Below are 27,184 nucleotides of genomic sequence, written 5' to 3' on the forward strand. Positions count from 1 at the left end.
ACACAAGTGTTAACAACAAGCATAATAAAGTGCCTGTGTAGCGTCATCCGTTTCCACCAATATTTATTATTTATTTGATTCCACGGACGGCATGGAGGTTTCCCCAGCTGCTGCAGTTATCTGAGTCTGATGATGAGTCACGTCAATGTGCGAATGCACGCAGCAAAGCAAAACGCCTGGACTCATTTATCCGTTCAATTGGCTGACATACCGACATGTGATCAGCAGAGATAGTTAGCCCTGATTGGTTCAAATGTGCATGTTTTCTGGAACAGCTAAAAAAAAAAAATTAAAAAAAAATTTTTTTTTAAGTTTTTTGAATTGATGCGACCGAAAAGGGCAATGCAACACAAAATGGATCAAATCTTTAAGAGCAACGAAAGAGTTGAGGAGGCTTATTTATCATATTTAGTTTTATTTGGATGGGGAGGTTCAGAACAGCTGTCAAAGTGCACTTTGGACTTATATTTGTTCGTTTATGTTAGGCTACTTATTCATTTCCTTATGATTTAAAAATGTCCATGTTTGCGCGATCTTCAAAATATGTTCCATTTCACTCTGCATGATAAAAGTCATTTGTACTTATTTTTCTGAATGTATGTTACTTAAATCTTTATTATTCAAAAAAAAAAAAAAAAAAACACACAAAAAAGTAAATGTTTAAATTAACTTCAATTTTATTATACATCCTATGTTCTTAAGTAGTTAAAATGGAGATTTGGCATTTAGTATGTGAGAAAATGAGGGAAAATAAAAAATAGGAGGTGGAGGTTGGGTCTATTGCTGTTTTTGTCAACTTTTATTTTGCAAATCATTGAAAAAATATAATTTTGAATGAAAATCAGTTATTGTATGTGTTATAGAAATAACTGTGCTAAAACAGTTTTCTTTGCATTTCAGTAGTTTAGGAGGTTTGACCCCCTACCCCCCAAAATGAAAGAAAATAAATGAATAAATAAAATTTCTGGCTCCGTGGCGACCTTCACGTCGGGAGTTCCGCCAAGCAATTCTAACCACTTTCACCCCTGAGTATTACAGTATACATATATATACCGGAAAACACAGACAAGACTGAAAAAGGCGTTTCTGCTCTTGTACTCCTCTTTAAAAGAAACTGCTATATTTTAAGCCAAAACAACTGTTGTGTTTGAAAGAACAATATGTCTATTTGCTGCCATAGCAGATTCATGGCGCATTAAGCCCCCGAACTATTTTTAATGTGTCCGTTTTACCCTGGAAACCCCCGTTTACAGACTTCGCACAACCGCTCGTTTCAACCCAGCCATAAAACGAAGGTAATTAATTATATTTATTATTCAAAATGTCTGTCATTTTTAGCTTCAAATCATTAATTGATGTCTAATATTTCGTTTAAAAAAAAAAAAAAAAAAAAAACGACTTAAAAAAATTATTCACTCGCATATTTTAAACTTTTCACCGAATTACGTCACAATGAAAAAAATGGTGTCTCTAAGTCTCGGATATCTACCTCATAACTATCGCTTAATTGTATTTTTTTTTTTTTTTGTTACTGTCACATTTACTCCGATATGTTAGGTGATAATCGATCCAAACAAAGAAAAATTGAAAAAATATATTTAAAAGACTAAATATATGAAAAAGAAAATCTCGACCACTCCTTGATGCCTGCGATTTCTGCATCGCGACCCGTGTTATATTACCATGTTTCACCCATAAAATCCCCAACAAATCCAGCTGTGGCCATTCACAGCTGTGTCTTGACACTCAGTGATACATGCGACATGGGAGTTTTTGGATCGAAACAAGGTAAGTACACGATAATATCTTATTAAAGTCATGGCGTCTGTAATTGTGCTCTCGCATGCTCTCACCTCCAAATAGGGTTTTGCGGTTTAAAAAAATTTAAAAATTTTTTTTTTTCAAAATGCCCTCCCATTCAAAATTTTTCTTCCCCCAGAGAATTTTAAGCTTTCTAATGATGTATCACACATGCATATCAGACAATTTTGAAAGTTGGCCAAATTGGGTGTCTCAGAGCAGAACTTCAAGTCAGGATATATACAGGATACATATACAGTGGGGAAGTATTTGATACACTGCCAATGGGTTTTCCGTATCTAATGGGTTTTCCCATTGGCAGTGTATCAAATACTTGTTCTCCCCACTGTATATTTGTTGGTGTAGAACAAACAAGCACGAGTATGCTTCAAGGCTGAGCCCATGCCCTCTACTGGCTAACTCGTAACCTACAGGCAACACGGGCACCAATAATTTCGCAATTAATGAATCAGCCCTGGTACGAGAAAAAAGAAAAGAAAAAGAAATTGCACTCCGAGGATCAATAGATACTGGCCCATGCTACCAGAGGCGTAGCAAGGGTCCCCGGGGGTCCCAGGCAACAGGCAACATGGGTCCCTTTGAGCATGTGCAAGTAAGGGGGACAGTTGGACTTGGAGCAATAGCATATTTAATAAAAGTCTAATAATGCCTCGCTGTCATAGAGCGCTTTTTAGGACACTCAAAGTGCCCCCCCACCCCCCATTGCATTAACACATACATATTTGCGCAGTAAAATGAACACGAAGGTGGGGGGGGGGGGGGGGGGGTCGAGTGCACGCTGCGTGCGGTCATCTTGGCCATAAAAGTGAAAACTATGCACTTTACACTCATATGGATGTACAACATCATTATAAGATGCTAAACTAACACCTTCCCTCTTAAAGCAAATGTGCAATGCGAATATAATGTAAAGAACGCTCTCCTCAACGCAGCGAGAACGAGTGGGATCAACCAGCCGACGTAACAGGAAAAACACGAAGCGGTCGCGCTGATAACGGCTCTAACTTATCATAAGAACATTATGGCATGAAGAGGAAATATGCACAGATTAATCCTCTTACAGGTGGGGTGGCCGTCATCTGCTCGAAATGCGCACCTTACGCTTACGCCTATTCTCGTTCTCAGAATATGCAGCACTTGTGACGTAGGACAATAACAGGACTGGTTGCTATGGGAACGTACGCAGCGGCATACCGCATAGCGCATACCCATGGAACCTTGCTGAAAGGAGTATTAAAATTGCTAATAAAATCGTTTATGATTATTTTAGATGCATATATGTTATATTTTTCTTATAGAGTATTCAACGAGGAATACGATAGACGCATTAATAGACTTTCTTGGAAAAATCCCCATTTCTTTAAGTAGTCACATGAATAATGAGGTGGCCTGTGAAAATCAACATAAAATATTACAGCACGGACTTTTCATAAAGTTCTTGGTGAACCACTCTTTGCACATACATGCAGTGTTAAAACTGATTGGACTTGCTTAAACATGTATGCTAATTGGGACTGATAACAGAATTGTCAGATAATCTGCCAAATGATTCTATGGTATTGAATCACTCCCAACACTTGAAGCTACGACAGTGCAGTGAAGCTGAGTGTGCTAAATCTTTGTGTGCCAAATCTGTTGGCCCTCTGGGGGCTCCTGCTGGCTGGGGGCCCTAGGCAATTGCCTGCGTATGCCTAATGGGACGCTACACCTCTACATGCTACATAACCAGGTTTCAAGACAATCAGTTCACAAATGATGGAGTTGGACTTCAAAATTAAAATTCCACAAGAAGAAGGACTTGAGTTGCGCCTTGACAGGCCTTCAGCCTGTAAAATTCTGTAAGCGAAATGTACTGTATTCAACCTAAAGCACCCTCAAATTTGTAAAATTAGTTCTTTGCAATAATTAATTAGCTGTTTGAAAAAGGTTGATCAGGATAACGCCCCCTCAACTGTTTTAAATTATGAAGCAATACTAAATAAACTGCTTTAATTATGAGTAACACGTTGTTTTTCCTATGTGAAAATAAATATGATAAAAAAATAAGATCTTGCAATTAACTTTTGATATGAAAAACATTCGTATCCGGACTATTGATTACTCGATGGAATACTTGATAAATTTGATTACAGAAATACAAAACATTAAAAAAACAAATTGAAACCCTTCAATGATTGTCTCCCAAAGTCTTTGAATCACATTTAATGATGTAATCAGCTCACAGTATGAACAAATTCAAATTAGATTGAAATGAATGTTATGCCTAACAAAGCATGTTATAAACGAGCTTAAATTTTACAGTAAATATTTTTACAATGCATTTTTGTGGGTGTGTTCAGCCAAAAACAAGCTCTCACCAACGTTATTACAACTGTCTAAAAGCATTACTCTGCAATTGTGTACTGTAACTAAAAACAACAAAAGCACAGAGATGCAAAGGCAAAGTTGATCAGCATAAAGACGCATAGGTAGTTTCCCAAAAATGTCATTTACAATATCTGAATACCATTATAGTTAAAAAATAAGTCAACAAGCTTAAAGTTTCGCAGGTAATGTTGATTTGTAACTTGTGTAATATTAATGTGTACCAATGCTGTGCTATGTATCCTCAACGACCACAATATTTGGTGCTGCACAATCACCGGCTAGTCACCAAATTTACCTTCACAAAAAAAAAAAAAAAAAATCTTATTTTTTTATGGTGCCACATACTGGACTGTCTCAGGAAATTAGAATACACAATATTCTAATTTTTTGAGACAGTCCTGTGTATATATACAGGACTGTCTCAGGAAATTAGAATACACAATATTCTAATTTCCTGACTGTCTCAGGAAATTAGAATATTGTTGTAATTTGTTATGTAAAATAGCACTCTTACTTGTTTCATAGTTGCTAAGATTACCAAATACAGTGGGGACAATGGGAAAACCCATTGGCAGTGTATCAAATACTTGTTCTCCTTGTTCTTACCTCTATTGCCTTTTTTTAAATAACGAAATTCTGCTCAACATGCTGCAAACTACAATAATAACACTGCGCTTTAAAATTCTGTATTTTTTTTATAGTGGATAGCTTAGCATCTTTTCCCACTGCAAAGGCTTACTGGACTGTCCTTACGTTCATATTTAAGCCATGGAAAGATATTATCCTCTCTCTGACTGACATTGGAATTATGTTATAGTAAATGAACAAACGGATGTATGACTTGACAAAGATGATTTTGTGCAACTCCCCCACTGAATGGGAGTTCTATCATGTGTCCGTGTTTTGTAGTATTTCAACTTGGGCATGTTCGATTTACGTCAACAATGCGCGCAGCCACTGGTCCTTAAATATCTAAAATACAATCGAACATATCATGATCACAATTTCGTTTTTAATCAAACCATTTCAAATATATTCCTTTCTCTGTATACCGTCTATGAACATTGCTCAGGTCAACAGCACCAGACGTAAATCATAAAATTTTTCAATCCCACTGTGGACCAAAAACTATGGAGATTAGGAGAATTTGATGGAGACATGCTAGCCCAAATTGAGCACTGAGATGTTGTGACAGTGTCCTATACTTGCATTCTAGTACAATTTGTGCATATCATTGGATGTGCTCTGTGTGCATGCAACAAGTGCACAGTTTAAAGAAAATGTGTCCTGTGTGTATCAGCCATCCGCCCATTTTCAGCATCGCTTATCCTGCTCAGGGTTTCTGCCAAGTGCTGGAACCGATCCAAGATTACTTCAGGGCAAAGATTAACAAGACAACACCCTGAATATGTCAGTAATCAGTAACAGGACAGATATAGAAACAGATAACAATTCACCCTCACAACTGCACATTCATTGAGTGGGTATATTCAATTTACAAAAAAATATATAGGAAAAGCACACTGCGCTGTCAAACTTTTAAATATTTTAAATGACAAAGAAATTTATATCTTGTTCTATCCTACTAACTGTAGACTGAATGAAGCACAGAATAGCTTTTGCAGACGTATCAAATGAAGTGCAAGGTGAGTTTATGTGAACCAGACAACAGAGACTTGAATCCTGAATGAACACTGATCTGAAGTTAAAATAACTGGATAGGTTTTGTGTGCATATTTACAAAGTAAACTATCTTGACACAGCATTTTCTCCTGTGCAAATCTTCTTTAAAGGAGGTGCTCCTGATTCGTCCGATTCTTCCTGTAAAGTGGAAAAACTGGTAACTTAACGTCTTTACATAATGTCACTAAGGCTGCTTTCACACCTGTTGTCCATTTGTTTTGTTACGATTCGGGGGGTAAATTGATAGTCTCCTTTTCCGTTTAGGCTGTTTGTGTTCTCAATGTAACATTCTTAATCATGTATGCGCGACCATAGATATCACATGTACAGTGGTACCTCGACATACGATCGCACTGACATACGATCCTTTCGACATCTGACATAAAATGTGACTTGTCTTGACATATGACGACATGCTGGAAATACGACAATTTGTGACAGACGGATGCACAGCAGATTTTCTTGTGAGAGAAATCGACATGGGTCCCAAAAAGGTTAGTGCAGGTGGTGAAAAAAAGGAAATAGGTGATGCCTACCATTGAAATTAAGAAGGAAATTATAGAAAAATATAACGTGGTGTGCGTGTGAGTGAACTGGCTAAACAATGCAGTTGGTTTAGCATAAACATCAGCGAGCAGTAATTTTAAGGCATAAAATAAAAATATTGATAACATTGTCTCAAAATCAGCAGAGAGTTTGATGTCTGCTGTGATATGTGGGCCCACATTAACACACTATTATAGCTGCGCACATCATTGTACATGACCACCTTGTTCAGGCGTTCTTGGTCTGGTGGTTTTATTCTGTATCTGAACATGGTTTCTGTGTTCACATACGTCCAAATGAATCCATCGTCATGTTTGTTTATGATCACTCAAAACGGGACAGGTGTGAAACCGCTTAGAGACATTTTTTGTGGTTATTTAAACCACTTAAAAAAAAAAAAAAATTTTTTTTAAGTGGTCCGAAACCTGCGTGTGTATTGCGTTCCGTCTGGTGCTCCCTGATGACAAAAGATCCTCCTTGATCAGAGTTGGAGGCTCATCTGCTCTCTCCTGTCCAGGGTGAATTGGCTCTGGATTCATTAGGGTACAATTTCATAAGTTTGGAGATGGCAGTGGAGACACCATTTTAATGTACGACAAGAGGGCCTTCAACGTACCATCCACACTTTCCTGACCGAGCATTGGTGGTTGTGAGTCTTCAGTTCGGAGGCTAGTATGCGGAGGGCTGACCTGCTGTGAGCTTGAGTTGCTGCTGCTGTTATCCAGCTTAGGGTGGTAAACATCAGACAGAAAACTCTGGTTGCTGTTTTCATCTGCAGTAGAGATCACATTATTCACACTGCATTGAACCAACTCAAGAGTTTTATCATACTGCTCTTCTCATCATGCGTTTCCAGTATTTATTACAGGAAAATCAATGTCACCTCATGACACTCACCAGTCAAATCTGGCAAAGAGTTCGTGTTTTCAAGGACCACGTCTTTTAATCCTCTGGCTTCTCCACCAGTACATTTGGTACGATAGATCTGATATTATAAAGTGTACAACATCAGTCACACACACATAGAACAGGGAGTTTCCCCAAATAATACGTAATTGAAATGCACCTGTTTTGTTTCGGTCACTGGCACCCACTTGAATATGCGCAAGGACGTGTCTCCGACTGTCACCCATTTCTTCTCCCTGGGGATTTAAGTAGTTTGGCTATATTTAGACAAACGCTAACAATGATCCGCTCTAATCGGCTGTATTTGATCCTCGACAAGCAGTAGATGTCAGTGTTTTCTGATGTAGTGTAACTAAATTACTTATCTCTAGGATAAATGTAATACTGGCACATACAAATAACTGTTTATTACTGTAACTGTAAAACGTCGACTGCATTTTGCCGTAATTAGTTGTGCAGAGCTGCAGCCATATTGACAGCTCTTGACGGGAAAAAAATCCAAAGCCCCGCCTTCTTTTAACAAACAGAGGTACCCATTGGCTGACCGTTACGTCAATTATCCAACTTTTCCGACTGAAGTTAGTTGAGCAACGTTGTAGCTAACGACCGACGTTCCGCTAAAAACACTCCCTCCATATTGCAAACTAAGCAGCCTACGTACCATTTGCGCACTTTCTCAATTGCGGCCAGGACCTTTTTAATGTCATCCTTAGCGCGACTCCGGGTCTCAGCACGGCCTGAACGTCCCGACATCTTGACGCTGATATGAATCATCTAATGATGCATGAGAAAAACTTAAGACCTAGCCCCGCTTCTTCTGTATTACTGTAATCTCGCGAGATTTTCCCATTAAATCTTTTCCTAGAATACCCTCCCCTTTCCCAGCGTGAACCGTTACTTTTGCAACTTTATTAAAATGTTGCTGTTTCACCCCTTAATAAATTAAGTAAATGAGTGACAGCACAAATACGACGCTCCTTTTACCCCATCACACAACAGTAACGGTGATGACGTCATATCAGAGTATCCATAGCCCCAGAATGCGATTAAAGTGCAATGAAAAAGATTGCATATAAAATTCTAAAGTTAAAAACAACTTTGGGGATCATTTTTGTTTTAGATAAATTGCATATGTATTAAATGCAAATTAACGAATATATATTTTTATACGAGCAGTGCACGTCATTATTATTATTATTTTTTTTTATATTATTATTCAAATAAATTGTTTCTCACTAGTTGATTTCCATAAACGTTGTCTTTTGTGTTTGTATTTTTTGTGACGGGAACATTCATAATAATAACGCACATTATAAAGTGTTTGGTAGGAACAGCCCACAAGGCGCTGGCATGAAAGAGTTCCGTGTGAAGAAATTTTGATTCTTTGAAAAGATCGTCGTATGCTACAACTCGTCTTCTGTGCTACCATCGTCTCTCCCAGCTTCGAAATGGAGGTATATTATGCTTTTCACTAAATATACAATCACATATGCATACAATTCCGGAAAAAAGTTCAATTTAAAGCATTAGTATCTGTAGCTATGTTGCTAGCAAGACCGTTATCTGCATTTTATACAAAGGCAGCAGTGACCCGTTGGGGTAAACGGTAAAGACGCTAGAAGCTCTAAAGAAAATCAGGCAATGGCACTCTTCTGAGTATTGTAAACACTAGCTGTCATGTTGGAAGTTTAGTTTTGTAGAAGTGTACAATTTTTATTAATATAATATTCAATAATTTATATATACAATAATTCATTGACGCAGCCAAATTGATATCGGTATTTTTCCTCAACTATCAAAATATTGACGTGAGCCATTTATTTTTTTTGGTAAACCAGTGGGCTTAGTCTATTTGTTGTTGCCATGTTTGTCCTGACGAGGACAGCATTGAGCTATGTCTTGCAAACATGGCGAGATACTGTACATTAGAGTCAGTTTCAAATGAGAACATTACCTGTATAAAAAAAAAAAAAAAAAAAAAAGATATTATTTCTATTGTCAGACAAATAAGCAAGACAGCGTATATTTTAAGAATTCCCCCATTATGAATATACACTTTCATACATGACCCTATGTCACTCTACGCAGATGACCTGATGGTCCTCACTCCCAGTAGAGCAGGTTCGTGAGATGAGGAATGTGTGTGCAAATCACACAGTCCTGATAAGGTCAAGTAGCTCAGACATTTTTGACAGATACAAGAAAATACATTTATGGGCGGTATCAAATGTGCATGCAAACATGTGTTCTGCAATACAAATTATGATTAAAAAATGTCTTAGTTCAGACAAGAGATTGACTAAAAAGGCTGTCGCACAGTTAGACGTGTGTCGGTTGTCTAGCGACATTAAGGTCAGTGGTTCGATTCTCGGCTCCAACTCCACTGTCCAAGTGCCCTTGGACTGAACCCTAAATTGCTTCTATTGGTCATATGCAAGACATGGGTAGCCTATGTGAGCCTCTGTAATGGGCTTTGGGTACTGTAATGAGCACTGTAATAATGCGCGGAGAGTATTACACAATAGAACTATCTAGTTTGTAAGCACAAGAGTCAATATACTGTATATATGCCAGATAATGGCTGAAATAATGAAGTCATCTCATCGTGGTCAAACCACTTACTCTTAAGTTAAATCTAAAGTTTACAGTCATGTGACAAAAATTGCACACACCATTAAATATTCACTTCTTTATTAAGAAATGTTCACATATCAATGTCTGATCTTGTTTTTCTTCATCGCTGAAAAAGAAAGTGATTTAATTGCAGGTAAACAACAAAAATTAACATTGTTTTACTCACCAAACCAAATATATCAACAAAAATGCATATTCTAACTGAGGAAAAAGTTAGGATACCCTACCTACCCTACCCATCTAATAGCTAGTGTTACCCCCTTTTACCCCCTTAACTTCAGTGAGACCCTTTTGTAGCTATCTAGCAGTGTTTCACATCAATCTAAAGAAAGTTTGCCCCACTCCTCAACGCAGAATACTTTCAACAGTGACTGACTGTTGAAGTGTGAGAGAACACCATGGTAAGATCAACAGAGCAGTCTGAGGCCTTCAGAAAGAAGATTGTAGACACTTATGAGTCTGGTAAGGGATTTCAAAAGATCTTAAAAGAATATAAAATCAGCCATTCCACTGTCCGGACAATAGTCTACAAGTGGAGGACATTCAAAACAACTGCCAACATGCCGAGGTCTGGTCGTCCAAGCAAGTTCACCCTGAGAGCAGACCGCAAAATGAGAGAAGTCTCTGAAAACCCTAAAATGTCCTCACGGGACCTACAGCAGGCTTCTGGAATAATGTTTTTGGGACAGATTAATCTAATATTGAATTATTTGGACACCAGAACAGAGGACATGTTTGGCATAAACCCAATACAGCATTCCAGGAAAACAACCTCATACCAGCTGTGAAGCATGGGGGTGGAAGTGTCACATGGAGGGTCTAAGGATGGGGGATACCCATGACTTGAATTTATTTATTCATCTTTGTTGCTTCGTTTGCTGTTTCTGATTGTGTATCATATTGCCTCTGCAAAGCCCTTTGAGACGACATTGTTGTGATCCAGGGCTATACAAATAAAATTGAATTGAATTGAAGTGTCATGGTTTGGGGATGCTGAGCATCAGCAGGACCTGGCCAGCTCACCATCATAGAATCCACCACAAATTCTATCATGTATCAGAGGGTGCTTGAGGAACATGTGAGATCATCTGTGAAAAAATTAAAGCTGAAGCGAAACTGGACTCTGCAACATGATAATGACCAAAAAATACAGGTAAATCCACCAAGGACTGTCTGAAAAAGAAAAAATGGAATGGCCTAGTCAAAGCACAGATCTTAATCCCATTGAGATGCTGTGGGGTGACTTGAAACGGGCTGTACATGCAAGAAACCCCTCAAACATCATACAGCTGAAAGTATTCTGCGTTGAGGAGTGGGGGAAACTTTCTTCAGGCCGATGTCAAAGACTGGTAATGGCTACAAATAGTTTCTCACTGAAGTTAAGGGGGTATCATTTGCTATTAAGTGGTAGGGTGTCCTAACTTTTTCCTCAGTTAGAATATGCAATTTTATTAATATATTTGGTTTAATGAGTAAAACAATGTTAATTTTTTTGTTTACCTGCAATTAAATCACTTTATTTTCCAGAGATAAAGAAAAACAAGATCAGGCATTGACATGTGACATTTCTTAATAAAGAACTGAATAGTTAATGGGGTGACCTAATCTTTTCACATGTCTGAAAATCCCAAATCTGGAAGAATTGCATGTTGTAAGTATATTTTTAGTAAATATTATGATGACTTTTGTAAAACTATTTATGTATCTGGTCTATGCCTGGACTTCTAATCTGTTAGAAAACTGATTACACCTTTGACATCAGTATGAGATAAAATATTACGTGATGTAGGATAGCGTAATAAATTTAGACAATGCTTTATAAATATACTTCATTTGTTTTACATAGCTGTTTGTTTTGTTGGGCTTGGTATGAGTGTACATTTTTGTCATTCATTTAGGCCTGCATTTAATTAGTTTTTATTTTTCTTAAATTATGGAGAAAATACATACCAAACGAAGAGGGAAACACACTGCGTTTTTTTTTTTTTTTTTTAGTTTTCTGTTACTGGGAAGTGTCTTTTGGAAACAATGGTAACAAACCCTAGCCGACCAAATGGCAACAATATAGTCGTATAGATAAAAATCTGTTTAGGGTTTATAAAGCCATCAAATATCGTCCAATGAGAGGAGCTTGAGTGGGCGGGAAGCGTTGTCCCTCCAGTAACTTTTAGTGGCTGCTAACACTGGGAGGAGTCTTTGCCCGTTGCTAGAGGACAAAATGCCTTAGAGGCGACTCTGATCAATGAATGTAAAAGTGCGTGTGCACAAAATATCCTTATTTTCACAATAATCTAATGACTTCTACTACAATAAATTGTTATCAAAGCACTCAGAGAGGTCGTACACGTGTGGCACACTGACTGCAGCCAGCAATGACCAGTCAGGTATGGATTTGTTAAGTGACAAAGAGGTGGATACACTTAGTATTTCCGGTATTGGACTCGTACATTTCAAATTGTTGAAAAAATGCTGAATTCCAACCATGAATAGATCTGACGTTTTCGTTTTCTTTGGTTATCATCATGTGTGGTACTGTATAGAATTTTTATGTGGAAATTTTATAGCTATTGGTAACGTTGTTCACTTGAGGGGTAATAGATTTTATTTTGAAATAACGCACGTTAGAAGAAGTCGTTGTCGCGCTGTGTTCGAACAGCCGCTGTCATTGACAGGGGGTGTTATTTTACAGAGGCCAAAAAAATGGTCCTCTGAACGGAATGACGAGTCCAGTACAGCATGGATTGCTCTCCGCCATATTAATGTAGCTTTCTTCTTTTAACATTCGAGTTTCGCAACTGTGCTTTTTTTCTTGGCGTGTTTTGTCAGCCTGACACAATGGATCGAGTGAAAAGCTCCATGCAGCAAGTACCCAACGCCATCCCTAAAGTGATTCGACGCACCGGGGGCGCAAACAGTCTGGAGCTGGAGAAGGAAAACTTCGAGAGAGGGCAGGTGAGTGGCTCAAGAGAAAACATATTTTCTTTTCGACTAGATGAGTTGAAAATACGCCTGGATTGACGATAATAATAGATGCAAAACAAACGCGCCTGACATCAGGGATGACCTAAATGAAAAATGATCCCGATTTTTATTAATGACGCAGACTTTCTGCACGAATGTCGTTACTGTGCTCAGTGGCAGTCACTGTTGTGTGATCAGCAGATACCAATGAGTACCCACAACAAAAGAGCTGTTGAAATGTAGGTCAGTGGCCTTTCGAATTCAGATAATTGTGCTGTTTAGCCTACCAGCTGGATACAAACCAGTCAGGAGCTTTGTGTATTAATTCCCATCCTTACTACATCAGGATCCATGCCAAGTCAGACCTGCATTATTATAGGGCCAATCAATGAACACGTGCCATTCAGATGAAGCTGTAATGCAAAGACGAATATTTGACTTGCATGCAAGCTGCTGTTCTGCTGTGGATCCTGCTGCTTCCTGCCTGTATGCCCCCCCCCCCCCCCCCCCCAAAATACCCTGGCCCACAGACCAGGCACAGAGAGGGATGTAAGTAGGTCAAATTAATCAAGGGAGCAAAACTGCTGTAAAAATGCTGTTCTGATTATAGACCTTAGACAGTACATTTGAACGTGAAGAGCAGATATCTGGTTTGCTGGTACATTATATGGACTGTCATGCAGTTGCTGCCCACCCTGCACTCACACAGTTCTCAGCAAGAAGGCAACAGTACGGATTAGAAGGATTGTGTATTCCAAGCCACACATGGTCACTAGGTCACTGTCAGCCTCCTACGTCACATTCTTTGGAAGTGTGTCCATCCATTCATTTTCTACCACTTATTCTATTCAGGGTCACCACTGAGGTGCAGTCTGCCCTGGCAACTTAGGGCAAGAGGCAGGATATACCCTGCGCTCACCACCAGTCTTAACACAAGGAACATGCTGCTAGATAAACCATTCACACCTTTGGGTATTTAGAGTCAATCTAGCGTGCATGTTTTTCTACTTTCTTAGGAGACCCATGCAAACATGCAGCAATGTCAGAGAAGTGACTTGACCCAGAACCTGTGACTGAGAGACTATGCTAGCAATGTGCCACTGTGCCTGCCAAATAAATACAATCAGCATTTAGCAACCTTACATTTGGTCAATGATATAATTGTTGTGATTATACAGACAGTTTCTCACATGAAGTATTCCTCTGTCTTCCATCATTGATAAAGATGTGGCATCCTTGTATTCTTGGTGTTCAAACACGTATTTTTTGCCTCCTTGTTGATTTCTGAGCTTAGACAAGTGATGGCAGGAATAAATGAATCTGTTTTTTACTTGGCACAGGATAAACGAGAGATAATCCATCTGATCTGTTTTGTTCTAAAGCCTTCTAAATCCGTTGTGTAGTCGATTTCACCTCTTTTATTGTACAACAAATCTCTGTGGTTTAGATCTCTACCATTATATGATTTTGGCATAGCGTTTGTTGAAGCTTGGATACAAATTCTTCACATATAAAGAACATGATTCAAAAATTATTATTGGTATAAAAATTACATAAATCATCAGCATTTGGACTGTGGTTGACATCATTTGAGACAGAACGGTGAACAATGGCTCCTTGTGTCCCATTAGTAGAAATACAAAACTGTTCAGCATTGTTAGTCTAGTGTGCAAGCCCACACTGGAATTGGCATTATAACGACTGGCTGTCTAGCTGTCAGTCCAGCTTCTTGTTAATCGTTTTTATTTTCAAGACTTGAGATACAAATTAAAGTTGATAACAGAAGTTAGATTAATTCAGCCGGTCTGGTAGAGAACTACAGCAAGTTTAGTTAAAGTTTACCTGACATGGATTCCTAACTTTAATACATGTCCCACATGATAGAAATACTCAAACATTCTTTAAAAATTCATTCTTTTTTTCCCCTTCGCTATCATGATAGATAACATATCATGAACTTGTGCTCTAGGGTAGAGGTTTGTCTTAAAACCTTTGTATTGTATGTAATTTTGACACTCTGGAATTACCTCTCACTCAGTTAAAATAGGCAAACAAAAGGGGAATCCTCTATCTAAGTCCTTTGTCACACAGTGTCAGCATTAGGAACAAGCACGTGTGTGCTTGTGCTGAAGGCTGTAAGTGCATGCGCCCTACTGGCAAACCCTTAACCTACAGCCAACACAGGCACCAATAAGTCTGCAATAAATTAATCAGCCCTCATATAAAAAAATAAATGATCGGGCTACGAGGATCGATAGATCTGGCCTATCCTTCTTACATTTGCCGCATTATAGCAGATGACTCCTTTAAAGACTGGTGTATTACTTTCAGTGACTTAAAACAAATAATTAATTGATTTGAATTTTAACTGGGAATAAGACCTTTTTGTGTGGTTTCTCCATGGAGTCTGCAAGCCTGTAAATATAGGTACTTGTGTTATTATTGCCTTATGTTTGTTGGTTATGTTGGAGATGTTGCTTCACTCCGAGATTGCAAAACAGCTTCATGAGCTATTTTTTAGTTGGGGACTAGTGTAGGTAGTAATCTTTGGACACATAAGCCATAATTAAAGCTTTTTGAAGGCTTCTGGGTAACAAGTTCCGCTGCTGGGGTATGCAGTGGGAGCCGCTGACTGACATCACATTGTTCGTTGCAAAATTAAGGCCTTAAAATTTGTCTACCAGCTTTCTCATTCACAGTATTTTAGTCATGTGAAAATATTAGGATACCCCATTATATGTTCAGTTCTTTATTAAGAAATTTTCACGTATCAATGTCTGATCTTGTTTTTCTTTACCTCTGGAAAAGAAAGTGATTTAATTGCAAGTAAACCACAAAAATTAACATTGTTTTACTCATTAAACCAAATATATCAACAAAAATGGATATTCTAACTGAAACAAAAGTTAGGACACCCTACCACCTAATAGCTAGTGTTACCCCCTTTGGCTGAAATAACTTCAGTGAGACACTTTTTGTAGCCATCTATTAGTCTCTGACATCAGTCTGAAGAAAGTTTGCCCCACTCCTCAACGCAGAATACTTTCAGCTGTGAGATGTTCGAGGGGTTTCTTCCATGTACAGCCTGTTACAAGTCACCCCACAGCATCTCAATGGGATTAAGATCTGGGCTTTGACTCGGCCATTCCAGGATTCTCCATTTCTTCCTTTTCAGGCAGTCCTTGGTGCATTTACTGGTATGTTTTGGGTCTTTGTCATTTTACATGGTCCAGTTCGCTTTAGCTTTAATTTTTTCACAGATGATCTCCCATGTTCCTCAAGCACCCTCTGATACACGATAGAATTTATGGTGGATTCTATGATGGTGAGCTGGCCAGGTCCTGTGGTAGCAAAGCATCCCCAAACCATGACACTTCCACCTCCATGCTTCACAGTTTGTATGAGGTTCTTTTCCTGGAATGCTGTATTGGGTTTATGCCAAACATGTCATCTGTTCTGGTTTCCGAATACAGTGGTGTAAATAAGTATTTAGTCAACCACTAATTGTGGAAGTTCTCCCACTTGAAAATATTAGAGAGGCTTGTAATTGTCAACATGGTTAAACCTCAACCATGAGAGACAGAATGTGGGAAAAAAACAACAGAAAATCACTTTGTTTGATTTTAAAATAATTTATTTGCCAATTATGGTGGAAAATAAGTATTTGGTCAATACCAAAAGTAAATCTCAATAATTTTTTATGAACCCTTTGTTTGCAATAATGGAGGCCAAACGTTTTCTGTAACTCTTCACAAGCTTTTCACACACTGTTGCTGGTATCATGGCCCATTTCTCCATGCAGATCTCCTCTAGAGCAGTGATGTTTTGGGACTGTCGTTGGGCGACACGGACTTTCAATTCGCCCCGCAGATTTTCTATGGGGTTGAGACCTGGAGACTTGCTAGGCCACTCCAGGACCTTGAAATGCTTCTTACGAAGCCACTCCTTTGTTGCCCTGGCTGTGTGTTTGGGATCATTGTCTTTCTGAAAGACCCAGCCACGTCTCATCTTCAATGCCCTTGCTGATGGAAGGAGATTTTCACTCAAAATCTCTCGATACATGGCCCCATTCATTCTTTCCTTTACACAGATCAGTCGTCCTGGTCCCTTTGCAGACAAACCGCCCCAAAGCATGATGTTTCCACCCCCATGCTTCACAGTGGGTATGGTGCAATTCAGTATTCTTTTTCCTCCAAACAAGAAAACTTGTGTTTCTACCAAAAAGTTCTATTTTGGTTTCATCTGACCATAACACATTCTCCCAGTCCTCTTCTTGATCATCTAAATGCTCTCTAGAGAACCGCAGACGGGCCTGGACGTGTACTTTCTTCAGCAGGGTGACACGTCTGGCAGTGCAGGATTTGAGTCCCTGGCAGCGCATTGTGTTACTGATAGTAGCCTTTGTTACTATGGTCCCAGCTCTCTGTAGTTCATTCACTAGGTCCCCCCGTGTGGTTCTGGGATTTTTGCTCCCCGTTCTTTTTATCATTTTGACAACACAGGGTGAGGAGGGAGTTGAAAGTCCGTGTCTAGAGGAGATCTGCATGGAGGAATGGGCCAAAATACCAGCAACAGTGTGTGAAAAGCTTGTGAAGAGTTACACAAAACGTTTGGCCTCCGTTATTGCCAACAAAGGGTACATAACAAAGTATTGAGATGAACTTTTGGTATAGACCAAATACTTATTTTCCACCATGATTTGCAAATAAATGCTTTAAAAATCAAACAATTTGATTTTCTGTTTTTTTTTTCCACATTGTGTCTCTCGTGGTTGAGGTTTACCCATGTTGACAATTACAGGCCTCGCTAATATTTTCAAGTGGGAGAAATTGCACAATTAGTGGTGGACTAAATACTTATTTGCCCCACTGTAATTCAATTTTAGATTCATCTGTCCAAAGAACATTATTCCAGAAGTCCTGGTCTTTGTCTACATTCACTCTGACAAACTTCAGTCTGGCCTTCATGTTCTTCTTGGAGAGCAAAGGTTTCCTCCTTGCACACCTCCAATGAAGGTTAAACTTGTGAAGTCTCTTTCTCATTGTAGAGGTGTGCACTTTCACATCAACAGTAGAAAAAGCCTACTGTAGGTCCCGTGATGACATTTTAGGGTTTTTGGGGACTTCTTTTAGCATCTTGCGGTCTTCTCTCCGGGTGAACTTGCTTGAACGCCAGACCTGGGCATGTTGGCAGTTGTTTTGAATGTCCTCGACTCATACACTATTTTCCGGACAGTGGAATTAGTGATTTTGTATTCTTTAGACATCTTTTGAAATCCTTTACCAGAGTCATAAGTCTCTACAATCTTCTTTCTGAATGCATCAGACAGCTCCTTTGATCTCACCGCGGTATTTTCTCTCACTTCAACAGTCAGGGGCACACCAAACTAACACACAGGCTTCCATAGGGTGTACTATTTATTTCACATGACTGTATACTGTAAGCAATAATGTTATGGATGTCATGACTGGCTGTTTGCTCAATGTACATATCCTGCCCTTTTTAGTACAGAAAGATGCTAGATGGCAGTTGGGTAAATCAACAGGACTTGACTGGAGTGGCCCTTTGTCACACGCAGTAGCATTTTAAGACGTCTCCAGTATTTCTTGTTCATCCCCATCTCTCATTGGGGCTTATCTACTGTATTTTTGTCCATCCCCAACTCTCATTGGGGCTTATTCTGATTTATGTTTGAATCGTCTGCATGGATATTTGTTGTACATCTGTGATTCATCAAAATGTTTTTGATATTTTCTGTTATCTCTCTGCGAACAAGTTCAGAAAATCCTCATGCCCACGAGTAAAGATTAGATATACAGGTGAGAAAAACATGTGAAAACGCCATCTTTTTCCGAAGATGCACATTGTATTTACACTGCATTATATAATGTACTATAACTGAGAATGCTTTGAAAGGGAATTGTTTGTGGTTTATGCTCGATTCCAATCATGGTCACAAGCCTGTCAATCAGTCTGAATCAAGGGCTGATAATATACTTGGAGTAATGAGGGCACATGTCCCCCTCCTCAACTAAACTGCCACCCCCCCAATACTGCTGGACACAATAAGTATTTTTGGAGCTGTAGACTTAATTCAAAGTAAAAGCTATTCAGTTCTCATTTTAGTCGAGCAATAATGTGCTCTTTAAATACTAGAATCTTTCTCTTAACCCTCCCTTCTCTGAAAATGGCTTAGTCCACTCCACACAGTCGAGGCTGAACTCCGTACCGTCTGCCCTCTGCATTCGTGCCTATAGCGCATCACTGCAGGATCGGGTGAGACATGCACTCACACAGTTCCGATTTTAATGACATTTTAGATTCATTTCCAGGAAGGATTTATATTATTAGTTATGGATTTTCTTGTCTCCAAGGGAAAGTAGCCTATACACTCCTGATCAAAATCTTAAGACCAGTTGAGAAATTGCAAGAGTTTGCATTTTAAAAATCTGGATCCGAATGAGGTTTTAAGTAGAGCTACAAGATGCAAAGGCAAGAAGTGGGAGTATGATAAAAAGCACTTTGAAAAAGTAATTTATTGAAAACACAAACTGAAATAGGCTGTTCATCACCGGATCAAACGTTTAAGACCATCGCCCAAAAAATCTCTCCAAACCAGAACAAAACATTTTCATAGTAGGACTCAGTAATTAGTAGCTCCACCATTCTTGTTAATCACTTAAAAAATTAATTTGGGCTGGCTTGATGTGAGTGTTTACAGGAGGATAGTCGAAACTTTGCTCCAAGTGTTGACGATGGCTTCATGAAGGGCATCAACTGTCCAGAACTGATGGCCATTTTCATAAACATCCCTCCATCCCCAAATGTTTATAATGTGATTTAAATCATGGGGAACATGCAGCATTGTCCAAAAGAGTGATGTTATTCTCCCTGAAGAAGTTGTTTTTCATCGAGCAAGCATTGTGAACTGTAGCGTTGTCCAGATTGCATGTTTATATGTTCATTTGATTTCAATCATTTGGTCAGATAGTGCTAAGAAAAATACTAATATCCCTATTTAAAGATTAAAGCAACAAATTGCAGTAAAAGATGCTGTATAACTATTTTATAATTGTCCTCCCCGATAATTATTCTCTAAAATTTGAATGTATATTTTCCCCCCAACTTTGAAAATGAATCTCCACCCCGGTATGAATACCAGTAACATACCCACAGTGGTGAAAAGAGAACTAGTCGATGCGCACGTAATGAATCCACAAGTAATTTGCATATACACTGAATTTTGATGCATAAACAAAGTACATTTCTACATATAAATAAGGAAAAGAGGACAAACCCTAAACGTACTGAGACAGCAGAAACTGCTAATTGTGGCCTCAATGCACTGACTGGAGCACTGAACAAAGAATAAAAGTGCTGTACAGTGGCAGGTCAGTTTGTGCAACAAAGTGCACTGATTTGTCCCTAGAGACGGTAACAATGGCTTTGCCTTACAGTTTGTTTCTGTCGATGCTTGACACGAATGTTATGCAGAAAACTAGAAAGACACACCAGGAGAATATAGATTTATGGAATAAGAATTAAACAATGATTCATCAATTACGGGAGTCTCCAATCTGATCAGAAATCGGACCGATCGACCCATTTTTTCAGAGGAGCAGAATCTGGTGAAAAGGATTGGGTTTTTAATTAAAGAAAAATCAGTATTTTTAAGGGCTAAGAAATAATCCAGAAATACAATGGCATTGCTAAAAGAAACAAAATTATATAGGTATTTATACTCTGCAACACTCCCGGAAAAAGCAGAAGAGGATGTACCGTAAACGGTACAGTACTGTAGCACGTTTAGAACTTTTGTTTAAAAAAAAAAAAAAAAAAAACTCTGGGATGTCCCAATCGCATTTTTCTATCATCATTATGAGGAGGCGGCATTTTACACTCTGCAGGAGACCTCGAGTGACATCACAAACATATTGGTACTCTAGTCTGCTCATTAGTTCTCCAGGGAACGAGTTATTCCCAATCCTGGAATTTACCACAGATTTAAATATATGTATATATAAATAAATAAATATAAATATAAATAAATATATAGAAATATATATAAATATATATATATATATATATATAAATATATATATATATATATTAAGGGTGTAGTGGTACAAGTATTTGTATTAAATCATTTCGGTACGGGGTGTTCGGTTCGAAACGGAAGAGTAACGAACGAGTTTCTGACGTAATGTAACCCTTACTTTTCGAGGCTTTGAGTCGATCAGGTTACAGTTTCTTTGTGTAGATCATATTTACTCCGTCTTCTCTACTATAATGAGGACCAACACGGTAGGACAGTATAACCCAGGAACGTCAACGGCGCGACAACGTGGCCGCCACGAGAACGCAGTGAAACGCGGGCGTTAAAGTCAATCAGCCAATGCACACCAGTCGCGGTGCGGCCGCGTGTTAGACGCGTCCCAGAAGCGGCTCAACGCGACGCACGCAAAAAGAACGGCAGAGTTTATTATTTGACGCGAGAGGCGACCCTCTGCGTCAATACTACTACCGGTAGCTAGGATCGGGCAGACCGGAAGTCATTCGTGTAAAAATACGGTGGATCCGGTCGATTTTCAAACTAATATGCAATCGTAACCCACTGAGTCTTTGAGTCCATTAGATCTCTTGAGTAGCAGATTGGGGGCACAGTTGACATGTCTTTGTTGATTTACTGCTGTCTTCTCTGCTATAATAATAACCAACACGGCCCCATGTTCAATACAAAACCCTCCTACCACAACAAAACAAGTAGGAACTAATATTCACATAGGAACTAAAGTTGCACAACATAAAATATACAATATAAATGAATACTACATCATATTTGTAAAATATAAACACATAATAAAATAAATAATAGCCCATTTAAATTGAAATGAGCTAAAACACCTGTAATCAAAAAGAATAATACACAAATCCTGCTTACACAATTAAATTTATTAATTTCTGTGTGGCGCTTTAACTTGAGAAAATCCACCAATAAAGCTTTTGAAAATCGTTCATAATAAAAAAAAATGTTTGATTGAGGCATTTCATTTGTAAAATACATGTTAAAATCTTTGTCATTGGGATTGCTTTTCTCTTTAGCACAGGACTTCTTTTTTTCTTCTTTCTTTCAGAAAGAAAGCTGACCAATACGCGGGGTCTGAAAGGCAAATTATTGTTGGATTATCTTTAAAAACCCACTACTTTTTGAGCAGAATTCTAGCTTTGTATAGGCTAATGTTCCTATTGTTGAAAGTACAAAGATGTGTAATAAACAACTAGCACATTTATATTTTGCATTTTGTTTTCTTACTGTACTGAAAATGAACTGAACCATGACTTCAAAACCGAGGTACGTACAGAAGCGAGATTTTTGTGTACCGTTTTTTATATATATATATATATATAATATATATATATATATATATATATATATATATATATATACAGTGCCTTGCAAAAGTATTCGGCCCCCTTGAACCTTGCAACCTTTCGCCACATTTCAGGCTTCAAACATAAAGATATAAAATTTAAATTTTTTGTCAAGAGTGGGACACAATCGTGAAGTGGAACAAAATTTATTGGATAATTTAAACTTTCTTAACAAATAAAAAACTGAAAAGTGGGGCGTGCAATATTATTCGGCCCCCTTGTGTTAATACTTTGTAGCGCCACCTTTTGCTCCAATTACAGCTGCAAGTCGCTCGGGGTACGTTTCTATCAGTTTTGCACAGTAGCCACGTTTACATGCTGACTTTTATTCATACCGATTCAAATCATTCCGAATGGAAATTTCAGATCAGCTGTTTACATGTCACTTCATCTATTCCGATCCAGCGTTTACATGTGTTTGCCTTTATCCCGAAAGGACGTTTGACAACTGCCGTCTGACACGCGCAGATTAATCAAAACAAAGCGTCACGTTGCGTCACCCTTGCGTTAATACTTTGTAGCGCCACCTTTTGCTCCAATTACAGCTGCAAGTCGCTTGGGGTATGTTTCTATCAGTTTTGCACATCGAGAGACTGACATTGTTGCCCATTCTTCCTTGCAAAACAGCTCGAGCTCAGTGAGGTTGGATGGAGAGTGTTTGTGAACAGCAGTCTTCAGCTCTTTCCACAGATTCTCGATTGGATTCAGGTCTGGACTTTGACTTGGCCATTCTAACACCTGGATACGTTTATTTTTGAACCATTCCATTGTAGATTTGGCTTTATGTTTTGGATCATTGTCCTGTTGGAAGATAAATCTCCGTCCCAGTCTCAGGTCTTGTGCAGATACCAACAGGTTTTCTTCCAGAATGTTCCTGTATTTGGCTGCATCCATCTTCCCGTCAGTTTTAACCATCTTCCCTGTCCCTGCTGAAGAAAAGCAGGCCCAAACCATGATGCTGCCACCACCATGTTTGACAGTGGGGATGGTGTGTTCAGGGTGATGAGCTGTGTTGCTTTTACGCCAAACATATCGTTTTGCATTGTGGCCAAAAAGTTCAATTTTGGTTTCATCTGACCAGAGCACCTTCTTCCACATGTTTGGTGTGTCTCCCAGGTGGCTTGTGGCAAACTTTAAACGAGACTTTTTATGGATATCTTTGAGAAATGGCTTTCTTCTTGCCACTCTTCCATAAAGGCCAGATTTGTGCAGTGTACGACTGATTCTTGTCCTATGGACAGACTCTCCCACCTCAGCTGTAGATCTCTGCAGTTCATCCAGAGTGATCATGGGCCTCATGGCTGCATCTCTGATCAGTTTTCTCCTTGTTTGAGAAGAAAGTTTGGAAGGACGGCCGGGTCTTGGTAGATTTGCAGTGGTCTGATGCTCCTTCCATTTCAATATGATGGCTTGCACAGTGCTCCTTGAGATGTTTAAAGCTTGGGAAATCTTTTTGTATCCAAATCCGGCTTTAAACTTCTCCACAACAGTATCTCGGACCTGCCTGGTGTGTTCCTTGGTTTTCATAATGCTCTCTGCACTTTAAACAGAACCCTGAGACTATCACAGAGCAGGTGCATTTATACGGAGACTTGATTACACACAGGTGGATTCTATTTATCATCATCGGTCATTTAGGACAACATTGGATCATTCAGAGATCCTCGCTGAACTTCTGGAGTGAGTTTGCTGCACTGAAAGTAAAAGGGCCGAATAATATTGCACGTCCCACTTTTCAGTTTTTTATTTGTTAAAAAAGTTTAAATTATCCAATAAATGTTGTTCCACTTCACGATTGTGTCCCACTTGTTGTTGATTCTTGACAAAAAAATTAAATTTCATATCTTTATGTTTGAAGCCTGAAATGTGGCGAAAGGTTGCAAGATTCAAGGGGGCCGAATACTTTTGCAAGGCACTGTATAATATATATATATATATATATATATATATATAATTTTATATATATTTATATATATACACACACATATGTGTGTGTGTGTGTGTGTGTGTGTGTGTGTATATATGTGTATGTGTATATATGTATATATGTATATATATATATGTATATGTGTATATATATACACAGTGGGGTATTTGATACACAGTCTATGGGAAAACCCATTGGCAGTGTATCAAATACTTGTTCTCCCCACTGTACATATATGTATATATATATAATTTTACCTGTCGTTTTTATATCGGCAACTAGATGTCAAGATAAAACGGCGCCCATCACTGGCCCTGTTTATGAAAAAAGATTGAAAAGGTTGGGCGGGGGGGGTGTGAAATGCAAAATGACCACAATGGCGTACCGCGCGCATGCTATTTTTAGACCGTGACGTCGCATCGTAAAGCAGAAGTAAAGCAAAAGTGGGACATTATAGACCCGCTCTCACATAGAAACAATGTTAATTCTGCTACTTTTCTCCTTTAATCTTTCAAAAACGAACAGAGAAAGAGGTAAGCCATTTTGATATTTTTAACTTATTTTTTAGCGTGACGTTGTGCCGTGCTGCTCTGTCTGACAATGAATGACCTGAAAAGAATTAAAATGGTAGGCTATCTGACTGCCACTGTTGCCTTCTCTGTTGTAAAAAAAAAAAAAAAAAGAAAAAAAAAACTTAAGGGGGAAGTGTAAATAAATTATAGAATTAAGATTTGTTATCAATGAAAAAATTAAAACTGTTCGTTGTCTGTCACTGAGTAGCATTTGCGATCGCTACACAAAATATAAATTACCCCCAAGAACGGTCAGAGACGTAGTACAACCAGAGAATATATTATATAGGAAAGATGTTGAGTTAAAATCTGTTGATATTTTTGCTTAGATTCTTGTTGGGAGCTTACATGGTAAGCAATGAAGACTAGGATGAACATTCGTCTCTTTTGGAGACCCGTTTTGGTTTATTTTTTAAGTTGTTTTTCTGCCTTTTTTCGTGTTGTGTGTAAGCAGTGTAGGTCCCCTGTTTGTCTTGTTTTGTTTAGTCTGGGTACGATCTATCTAATACAATGTGCTCTATGCTCTTCAATACACGTATTATCACGCTTTATATATGCCACCGCTTAACAGAGGCTTTAACTCCCTGGTGAGCTGGAACGTACGGGGGCTTAACAACCCTATCAAGCGTAACAAAATATTCTCTCATTTATCTAAATTACAATGTCATATTGTTTACCTACAAGAAACCAAATTACTTAATAAAGATCATGCAAGATTGCTAAGAGGCGGTTTCACGCAATGTTTCCATTCAGATTTTAATAGCAAATGCAGAGGGGTTGCAATTCTGATACATCGAGATGTTCAATTTATAGAGACTAAAACAATCAGGGACAAAAATGGTCGCTTTGTAATTACGCAAGGTCAATTATTTAACCGACCAGTCGTCTTAGCAAATGTCTATGGCCCTAACTGGGATGATGCCACATTTTTCTCGTCTCTTTTCTCTCTGCTACCAGATCTTGACTGCTATGATTTAATATTGGCTGGTGATTTGAATTGCACTTTGAATCCTGCTCTTGACCGGTCTAGCTCTAAATCCACGGCATTTAGTAAATCTGCCATCTGCATTAATGAATTTCTTGATGCATATGGAGTAGTGGACCCTTGGAGATTCAGGTATCCTACATCTAAGCAATTTTCATTCTTCTCCCCGGTACACCAAAGCTACTCCAGAATTGATTATTTTTTGATCGATCAAAAACTATTACATTTGGTGACTCAAGTGGAATACGCCAGCATTGTGATATCAGATCATGCACCAGTCATATTGCAGCTGAACTTTCCAGAAAATGCTCAAAATTATTTTTGGCGTCTAAATTGCAGATATTTGTCAGATGACAAGTTTGTTGAATTCATCAACACACAAATTGACCTCTTCTTGGATCTAAATGAAACACCAGGGATTACTTATTCCTTAATTTGGGAGACCTTAAAAGCTTATTTAAGGGGACAAGTGATATCCTATATTGCCACAGAAAATAAATTAAAGACAAAAAGAGCCTCACAGCTAATGGATCGTATTAAAGAAGTAGACCAATTACACGCAATAAGACCCACAAATCGCTTATATAAGGAAAGAATCTTGCTCCAAACAGAATTTGACTCCATTACCAACAATAGGGCCATTGACCAGTATCTACGATCCCGTCTTACTTTTTACGAACATAGCGATCGCGCTGGCAAGCTGTTATCTCACCAGCTAAAACAGTCATCTACTGCAGGCTTTATTGCAGCAATTAAAGATGAACAAGGGCGTATATTAACAGACCAAAAAGCCATCAATACAGAATTTAAATCATTTTATGAAAAGCTCTACTCCTCCACAGTATTTGACCAAACTTCAACTGAATCTTTTTTTAATGACATTAACTTACCCACGCTACAGGAGGTGGATAAAAAATCACTTGAATCTGATATTACACAGTCCGAAATTAGTGATGCCATCAGAAAAATGAAACCTGGGACTGCTCCTGGCCCGGATGGTTTTCCTATAAGCTTCTTTAAAAAATTTAAAACCAAACTAGTTCCACTCTTGTTTAAGGTTTGCGAAGAGATTCTTGATAAAAAAGTCCTTCCGGAAACTATGACACAAGCAACAATTTCTCTCCTATTAAAAAAGGAGAGAGACCCTTTGCTCTGCGAATCATACCGCCCAATTAGCCTCCTGAACTGTGATTACAAAATAATATCAAAAGTGTTAGCAAGTAGGTTAGAAAAAGTATTATCAAAACTAATACACCCCGATCAGACAGGATTTATGACTGGTAGGCAAATTTCTGACAATCTGCGTCGTGTCTTGAATGTAACTTATCAACGAAACGACGCCTCACCACA

At 38.5% G+C, this 27,184-nt stretch overlaps 2 protein-coding genes across 2 annotated transcripts in view; one reads left to right on the top strand and one right to left on the bottom strand.

The window, feature by feature from the left end:
* Window positions 1-4,005: 4,005 nt before the first annotated feature.
* Window positions 4,006-8,149, bottom strand: bcl7bb (BAF chromatin remodeling complex subunit BCL7B b). The gene is made up of 6 exons (XM_057839135.1): window positions 7,985-8,149; window positions 7,484-7,559; window positions 7,315-7,402; window positions 7,034-7,189; window positions 6,843-6,946; window positions 4,006-6,009 (listed from the first exon to the last, which is right to left on the bottom strand). Exons 1-6 carry the CDS (start codon window positions 8,095-8,097, stop codon window positions 5,938-5,940), a joined length of 609 nt encoding a protein of 202 aa, XP_057695118.1. The 5' UTR covers window positions 8,098-8,149; the 3' UTR covers window positions 4,006-5,937.
* A 501-nt stretch (window positions 8,150-8,650) lies between these two features.
* Window positions 8,651-27,184, top strand: part of hip1 (huntingtin interacting protein 1) — a 98,243-nt gene continuing 79,709 nt past the window's right edge. Inside the window, exons 1-2 of the mRNA XM_057838114.1 lie at window positions 8,651-8,777; window positions 12,784-12,909. Coding sequence (XP_057694097.1) covers window positions 8,724-8,777; window positions 12,784-12,909 — 180 coding nt within the window. The 5' untranslated portion in view covers window positions 8,651-8,723. The remainder of the gene's footprint in view (window positions 8,778-12,783; window positions 12,910-27,184) is intronic.

This window comes from Corythoichthys intestinalis, chromosome 6 (genome assembly GCF_030265065.1).
Source record: "Corythoichthys intestinalis isolate RoL2023-P3 chromosome 6, ASM3026506v1, whole genome shotgun sequence".
In the NCBI taxonomy this organism is placed as follows: domain Eukaryota; kingdom Metazoa; phylum Chordata; class Actinopteri; order Syngnathiformes; family Syngnathidae; genus Corythoichthys; species Corythoichthys intestinalis.